Source organism: Copadichromis virginalis, linkage group LG16, assembly GCF_057382275.1.
Source record: "Copadichromis virginalis isolate Kocher_CV1m ecotype Utaka linkage group LG16, C_Virginalis_male_GT1.1, whole genome shotgun sequence".
Classification (NCBI taxonomy): Eukaryota; Metazoa; Chordata; class Actinopteri; order Cichliformes; family Cichlidae; genus Copadichromis; species Copadichromis virginalis.
The window spans coordinates 32,949,941-32,958,150 of record NC_140633.1 but is presented as its reverse complement, the minus strand read 5'-3'; the positions used below and the strand labels follow the sequence as shown (position 1 = coordinate 32,958,150).

Here is an 8,210-nt window from a genome sequence, read left to right as displayed (position 1 = left end):
AGGGATGTGGTCTTTGGGTCCTACTCAGAATTTCTCTTCTCCATTACCCCATTGAGTCGAGTTCATGCCAGAGAGCTTGATTTTGGTTTCATTTCAGAATCATATAGATGTTCCTGTATATGTAGTTTCTTGACCTTCTGGCCTAAACTGCCTTCAGGCCATTATAAAACCCTCCAGTGCAGTTTTGGCTGATCCAACACCATTTCTCGTGTAAATGCTTGCTCCACGAGACAAAACCTTATATGGAGCTCTAAACTGAGAGCGACTGATGGTCAATTATTTCTTCAGTTTCCAAATAATTGCTCTAGCAGTTTCCATTTTCTCACAAGGCTTCTTGCTCCTGGTCTTGTAGCCCATTGCAGACTTGCGCACATGTACAGTTTTGTCTTTGACAGCTCTTTGTGTTTGCCCGTGGTGGTGGTGAGGTTGGAATGGGAGAAATTGATTCTGTGGGCATGTTGGCTGTCAGGTTCGACGGTGCCCCGACCGGCGACCTGTGTGTGTGTGTGTGTGTGTGTGTGTTTGTTCTCCCGCTCTGTTTTTGTCTCCGTTGTAGTTGTTACGCGGTTGCGTAGCAACGGGAGATGTCCGACCCGGAAGTTCCGCCACTCTGAGTGGTCCCACCTGCAACTGATTCCTCGCCAGCTGCTGCCAATCATCCACCATTGTGACAGAACTATTTAATGGTGTGGCTGAGTGACAGACAGCGCTGGAGTATTCCACCAAGCCGGGTAGTGACTCGAATTCAGCGAGTGTTAGACAAACGTTTGATAGCGGAGGGAGGCTAACCGCATCTGTTTGCCTTTTTTCCAGGCTACGAGTGAGACGGAGATACGAGAGGAGAGACGTCACTGTTTACGAAAGTCGTATGGACACACGAGGGGAGCACGGAAGGGACTTAGCACTATGGATTACTTTGGATTTGCTTCACTGTAAATAAAGACACTGTTCAATCTTAACGAGCGATCCGCGTCTGGGTTCTCTTACTCATCACTCCCGTAACAGAATACTCCAGCCACTTACATGGACCCAGCGGACGCCGCTCCGGTTCTGCGAGAACTCTCGATTCAAGGTGAGATGTTGGAACGCCATGAAAAAATGATGAAACATGTTGTTGAAGAACAAACTGTGTTACGGCAGCTGGTTGCTGAATTAAAAGGGATTTTGCTAACTCCCCCTGGGGCTGCAGCTGATGCTCCGTCGCCCGGGCCGTCTCTCAGCACAGCCGCGGCTTCTCCTCTGCCTCCTTCCCCTCCCACACTGCAGCGCGAGCACCCGCTGCCGGCCCCTGAGAAGTTTAGTGGGGATCTGGATAAGAGCCGCGGGTTCTTAACACAGTGTTCGTTCATTTTTAGAGAACAGCCTCGGTCTTATTTCTCAGATGGAGCCAAGGTGGGGTTAATGGTGGAATCAATGACTGGACGCCCTTTACAATGGGCCCAGGCCGTGGTAAGCATGCAACCTGCTATCTCTTATGAAGATTTTTTGTGCAAATTTCGTTGTGTTTTTGACAAAGGCTCCAGCGCCGACAGCGCAGCACATCGCATGTTTTCCCTGAAACAAGGATGGAGGAGTGTAGCGGACTTCTCGATTGACTTCTGGATTTTGGCCGAGGAGACCGGCTGGCAAGAAAATGCACTACGAGGGGCTTTCATAAACGGCCTGAACGAAAATCTAAAACGTGAGTTGGCCTCAAGAGAACTGCCTAAGTCGCTCAGTGCTTTGGTGAATGTGTGCATTCAGTTGGATGAGCATAGGCGTGAGTTTGGACGGCGACCAGCGGGCGGCAGCAAAACCTCGGCAGGGCCCTCTCTCGAGTGGAGACGGGAGTGGGAGGAACAGCCGTTGGAGGAGGAGCAGCCCATGCAGATTGGTCGAGCCAGCTTTAGGTCTGTGGCCCGACGGAGAAGACCTCAGGGGGGTGAGTGTTTCACTTGCGGAAAGAGAGGACACTTTTCTGATAAATGCCCAGAGTCGGGAAAAGACGCTGCTCGTCAGTAGCCGTGGGCATACTGACGGGCGTTACCGCAAACATCTTGCCCCACCTCAGCTGTCCTGCCAAATTGATTTTCCAGTCCTGTATTCACCCATGTAGTGCTTTAATCGATTCGGGGGCCGAACAAAGTTTTATTGACGAAGCCCTGGCCCAGACGTTGGGCATACCTGTTGAACCCTTACCTGAGGTCCTCCAGGTGGCGGCGCTGAATGGTGCCCCCTTGGCCAGTATAACACATCGCACTACTGATTTGACTCTTTCTCTTTCCGGAAACCATGTTGAACAAATCAGCCTGTTTCTGTTCAAGGCTCCTCACACTCCGCTAGTTTTGGGCTACCCCTGGCTCGAACGCCATAACCCGCAGATCGATTGGGAGAACAGCAGGATAACTGGGTGGAGTCCTAAGTGTCATGAACAGTGTTTACGTTCTGCTACAGTTAGCCAGACGTCCACTAGCCCATCTTCACCTGACGCTCCTCCCGATTTGACTGCAGTTCCAGCTGAATATCACGACCTAGCCCAGGTGTTCAGTAAAGAAAAGGCCCAGTCTCTTCCCCCCCATCGTCCGTACGATTGTGGGATAGACTTGCTACCCGGCGCTCCCTTGCCCACAAGCCGTCTATACAGTATTTCGAAATCAGAGCGAGAGGTAATGGAGGGCTACATCACCGATTCGCTGGCGGCCGGGATAATCCGGCAGTCCACCTCTCCTCTCGCGGCAGGTTTCTTCTTCGTTGAGAAGAAAGACAAAACGCTCCGCCCCTGCATTGACTTTCGAGGTCTTAACAAGATAACCATTAAGAACAAATACCCGCTTCCTTTACTCACCTCTGCTTTTGAACTCCTTCAGGGGGCTGCCATCTTTTCTAAACTGGACCTCCGCAGTGCTTATCATCTGGTGAGAATCCGCCAGGGGGATGAGTGGAAGACGGCGTTCAACACGCATCGTGGGCACTTTGAATATTTGGTGATGCCTTTCGGGCTCACGAATGCTCCGGCGGTCTTCCAAGCCATGATAAATGATGTTTTACGGGACTTCATTAATCATTGTGTTTTCGTTTATCTAGACGACATCCTTGTGTTTTCTCGGAACCCGGCTGACCATGTCAAGCACGTGAGAATGGTGTTGCAGCGCCTGTTGGAGAACCGGCTGTTTGTAAAGGCAGAGAAGTGTGAGTTTCACGTGCAGACAGTCTCCTTTTTGGGGTTCATCATCGAGGAGGGACGGCTGCGGGCAGATCCGGCCAAAGTGAGGGCAGTGGTGGAATGGCCTGAACCCAAGAACCGTAAGCAGCTGCAGAAGTTTCTGGGATTTGCCAACTTCTATCGACGGTTTATCCGCAATTTCAGTCAGGTCGCCCTGCCTCTCACCAACCTAACCTCTCCTAAGCAGCCATTCCAGTGGTCTCCCGGCGCTGAACGGGCTTTTGTGAGACTCAAGCACCTCTTTTCCTCAGCTCCGGTGTTGGTACAGGCAGACATCAGTCAACCTTTTTTTGTGGAGGTGGATGCTTCAGACGCAGGTGTGGGGGCAATACTATCCCAACGAGTGAATGCAAAATTACACCCATGTGCCTTTTTCTCACGTCGCTTATCTCCTGCAGAGTGCAATTACGACGTTGGAGACCGGGAGCTCCTCGCCATTAAGTTGGCGCTTGAAGAGTGGCGACATTGGCTCGAAGGCAGCGAGCATCCGGTGGTTATCTGGACAGACCACAAGAACTTGACCTACCTCCAAGCGGCCAAAAGACTGAATGCCCGGCAGGCCAGGTGGGCTCTGTTTTTCACTCGGTTTAACTTGACCATCTCTTACAGACCTGGCTCCCGCAATCTTAAGCAGATGCTTTATCGCGCCAATTTTCCCCGGATCTCGACCCAGACGAGAAGGAGAGACCCATTCTGCCATCCTCGTGCTTCGTGGGGGCTCTGACCTGGGACATAGAGCGGGTTATTAAGGCTGCCCAGCGGTCGGAACCTGATCCGGGCACTGGGCCCGATGGGAGGATGTTTGTTCCCACGGCGGTCCGAAGTAAGGTCCTTCACTGGGTCCATACGGCCAAGTTTGCCTGCCACCCGGGTAAAAACCGCACTATCGCCTTTCTGCAACGTTTGTTTTGGTGGCCGACTCTAGGGAAGGACGCTCGGGAGTATGTGGCCGCTTGCCCCGTTTGTGCCCGAAACAAGGTCTCCTGTTCACCCCCTGCTGGCCTCCTTCGTCCATTGCCTGTGCCCAGCCGCCCGTGGTCTCATATTGCACTGGACTTTGTTACCGGTCTTCCCCCCTCCTCGGGTTACACAGTCATCTTGACCGTGATCGATCGCTTCTCAAAGGCTGTTCATTTCGTTGCTCTGCCGAAACTCCCTTCGGCCCTGGATACTGCCAAGATTCTCACGCAGCAGGTGTTCCGTCTCCATGGGGTTCCCCAAGATATCGTGTCCGATCGGGGTCCCCAATTCACGTCGCGAGTGTGGAAGGAGTTTTGTAAGGAACTGGGGGCCCAGGCCAGCTTGTCGTCCGGCTTCCACCCTCAAACCAATGGGCAAGCGGAACGGGCTAATCAAGAGCTCGAAGCGATGCTGCGTTGTGTGGTCTCTTCGAACCAGTCATCATGGAGCGATCAACTGGCGTGGGTCGAATATGCCCATAATGCTAGCACGTCGGCGGCTACTGGGGTTTCCCCGTTTGAGGCCTCCCTGGGGTATCAGCCCCCGCTTCTCTCTGTGTCGGAGGGGGAATTGTCGGTTCCTTCAGTCCAGCACCACCTGCGGCGCTGCCGGCGGGCATGGCGCGCCACCCGGACCGCCCTCTTGAGGACCGCTGAGCAGAACAAGAGACTTGCGGATCGCCGCCGTGCTCCGGCCCCTGCATACCAGGTCGGGCAACAGGTATGGCTGTCTGCGAAATATGTTCCTCTGAGGGTCGAGTCTAGGAAACTGGCTCCACGCTTTATCGGGCCCTTCCCCATCCTGGCCGTGTTGAATCCTGTGACTGTACGTTTGTCTCTTCCCCGTTCCATGAGAATTCACAATGTCTTTCATGTGTCCCAGGTGAGGCCTGTCCGGACCAGCCCTTTGTGCCCGCCCTCCGGGCCCCCGCCACCCGCCCGGATTATCGACGGCTCGCCGGCGTATTCCGTATCGCGGATATTGGATGCCCGGCGCCGCGGTAGGGGCTTTCAGTTTTTGGTGGACTGGGAGGGGTACGGTCCGGAAGAGCGTTCTTGGGTGCCGCGGTCCGCGGTTCTCGATGCTGCCATGGTGAGAGACTTCCGCCGCAGGCACCCTGATAAGTTTGCTGGGTCGCCGGGAGGCTCCCATTAGAGCGGGGGTACTGTCAGGTTCGACGGTGCCCCGACCGGCGACCTGTGTGTGTGTGTGTGTGTGTGTGTGTGTGTTTGTTCTCCCGCTCTGTTTTTGTCTCCGTTGTAGTTGTTACGCGGTTGCGTAGCAACGGGAGATGTCCGACCCGGAAGTTCCGCCACTCTGAGTGGTCCCACCTGCAACTGATTCCTCGCCAGCTGCTGCCAATCATCCACCATTGTGACAGAACTATTTAATGGTGTGGCTGAGTGACAGACAGCGCTGGAGTATTCCACCAAGCCGGGTAGTGACTCGAATTCAGCGAGTGTTAGACAAACGTTTGATAGCGGAGGGAGGCTAACCGCATCTGTTTGCCTTTTTTCCAGGCTACGAGTGAGACGGAGATACGAGAGGAGAGACGTCACTGTTTACGAAAGTCGTATGGACACACGAGGGGAGCACGGAAGGGACTTAGCACTATGGATTACTTTGGATTTGCTTCACTGTAAATAAAGACACTGTTCAATCTTAACGAGCGATCCGCGTCTGGGTTCTCTTACTCATCACTCCCGTAACATTGGCTTTATACACGTAAGGATTTGAGATAAGGAGTATCTGTAATTGGTTGATTGATTGTAATCTGTGGGATCCAGAATTCAGGATGACTTTTAGGAGATCAAATATTCATTTCATTCAGTGACATGACCAACTTATAACCTTGATGTAATGTGTTTTTTAATGGGTTTCTGCTTGATATTTTGTTTCTCTCCATTAAAATGAAACTAAAAGACTGTTCATTTCTGAGCAAAGTGATCAAACTTACAAATTTAGCAGGGGATCAAATAATTCTTTTCCCTGTGTGTTCATGTACATGTGCACCCATTTCTTCGCTGTGTTTATTGAAAGTGAAACTCGACTCATTTAACAAACTTCTCTGGCTCGCATTCCTCTCCGCTCAGAGTACACAAACCTGACAATCGCTCTCTGTGTCGCAGTTTATGTTTACTTTTGCTTCTGCATTGAATATTTTTTTCTACCGGCCTTGATAAACAGTAGCACTGTTGTATATTGTGTCCCATGGTCAGTGTGTTTTTCTGTCATGACCTGATCCTTGGGAAAATAAAAGGCTAGATTGAGTAACAAGTGACATTTCTGCCATCACATGCAACGCCTTGACCTTTGGAAACTGTGGTTATGTTATTTTATAGAAACAGTATCTTATCTCTGCACACAGCTAGCTCAGACATAAATGCTGGAGCCACAACTTCTTCCTCTGTGTATCAGCAGCTCAAAGCATATTCCAGATATTTCTTTCCCCAGCAGTGATTTCTTATTCCTTCTGAGGGGCTCCTCAGGCGGCATGAGTTTTGTAATTCTCATGGTCTCCTCCCAACCAGTGTAAATGAAGGTAATCAGGTGGCATCCCGATCAGGTGGTTAAATCACCCTGAGCTCTACCCAGCCCCATCCAGAATCCAGAGTACCTCTGTGGTGCCCAATCTAGAACGGGTCCTAGACCAAAAAAGTGGCACCAGTGCAGAACTGTCAGGGCGAAAGAATCACTGATGACGAGGCTGAAAGAGGGGCTACCACAAGAAACTCACCAATGACGTGGCATCACTTGTCTATTTTATTTAAACCTAAAGAGCTTGTAATGAAGAGTCTGAGATGCCTCACGCTGCATGATAACGCTGTCACTGTGTTTCATTAAGATTCTCTAGTAATGGCAAGGAGTCTTTTTTTCTTGGAGTTGTGCATATTTACTATATTGAATTTGGATATGTTAATGAACTCAAATGAATCATTATCAGCTGTACTTTGGACCTATTTTTCATCAGTTTACTTGGGATTATCTCTCCTGTGACGTTCAGTAATATTTGACCAACCAACAGTGACTCTGTGTGTGCTGAGAAGCAGAAATATTTACTTATGCAGTGTACAGCATAAGGAACTGTCTTTACAGCCTGATACTAAAATGGTCTCTATGGTCTCCATTTCCCTCTTTATAACAACTCATAACTCACTTATTTAAATTCTGCTTAGCTTCACCTCAGTTAACAATGTTCCTGATTTGGACCTCTGGGCCATATTTGTGCTGTTGGAGCCTTCTGAAGCATTTTTAATGCAATAATATGGCTGCTGTGTGGTTAATTGTACTAAAAGGCCATCCAAGAAGATGAGCTCCAGTTTCGGTGAGTAAAACTCATCAGTCCTCAGATAATGTAAATAACAGGTCTGTCCTGGAGAAGCATGGACTCCACCAAGCTGTATACAGCTGATATTCCAACAGCAATAGCTGAAGTTTATCACAAATCTGTTGTTGCAATCAGCCTATTGAATTTTGGGAGAAATGGGCACGTGTAAAGTCCTGAATGTGATCAAATAATCTATGGCAACACGACTTTGATGGAGCGTCTCTAAACTGGTTTTGGAAAGATGACACATTACCTGCTTTTTTCTTTCTAAACTCCACAGAGAAGGTTTTATACCCATTGTGGATGAGATGTAGTTGCTCTGACGGAGTGTGCAATTAATCCTTATATTGTTGTGGATGTATTTATATTCAGAATGTGCTTTTACATGTGTGTCAACTCTGATAAGGACTTGTTCCCCTGCGAGAACTCGTAATTTATTCCAGCCCTGGTGAGATGAAACTAACTCTTTAAAATCACCAGGGGATCACATCTCTGAACCTACCTTTTCCTCTTAAGGTGCTAATTACTCCCCTGTAATGAGAGTAATCAGCACTTGAAGCGATGTTACATGGGGAGTGCTTAGTTTATGATTGCCAGTATCGCCCTATGCATCTTTAAGCTCTCAGTAACAGGCTTAAGAAATGAACTGCTTCACTGGAGCAATCAGATAAGGGGCATTGTATCTTGAATATTGATGACACGCTAATGTGGCATCTGGAA

At 49.8% G+C, this 8,210-nt stretch overlaps 1 protein-coding gene and 1 long non-coding RNA gene across 2 annotated transcripts; both read left to right on the top strand.

The window, feature by feature from the left end:
- The first annotated feature begins 257 nt into the window (after nt 1-257).
- Nucleotides 258-1,398, top strand: LOC146691151 (uncharacterized). The gene is made up of 3 exons (XR_014915769.1): nt 258-731; nt 814-1,072; nt 1,356-1,398. It is a non-coding gene; the product is annotated as an uncharacterized LOC146691151 (long non-coding RNA).
- A 3,146-nt stretch (nt 1,399-4,544) lies between these two features.
- On the top strand, nt 4,545-5,863 carry LOC146691150 (uncharacterized). Its single transcript, XM_085435347.1, has 3 exons — nt 4,545-4,882; nt 5,045-5,600; nt 5,683-5,863. Exons 1-2 carry the CDS (start codon nt 4,571-4,573, stop codon nt 5,315-5,317), a joined length of 585 nt encoding a protein of 194 aa, XP_085291473.1. The 5' UTR covers nt 4,545-4,570; the 3' UTR covers nt 5,318-5,600; nt 5,683-5,863.
- The last annotated feature ends 2,347 nt before the right edge of the window (nt 5,864-8,210 follow it).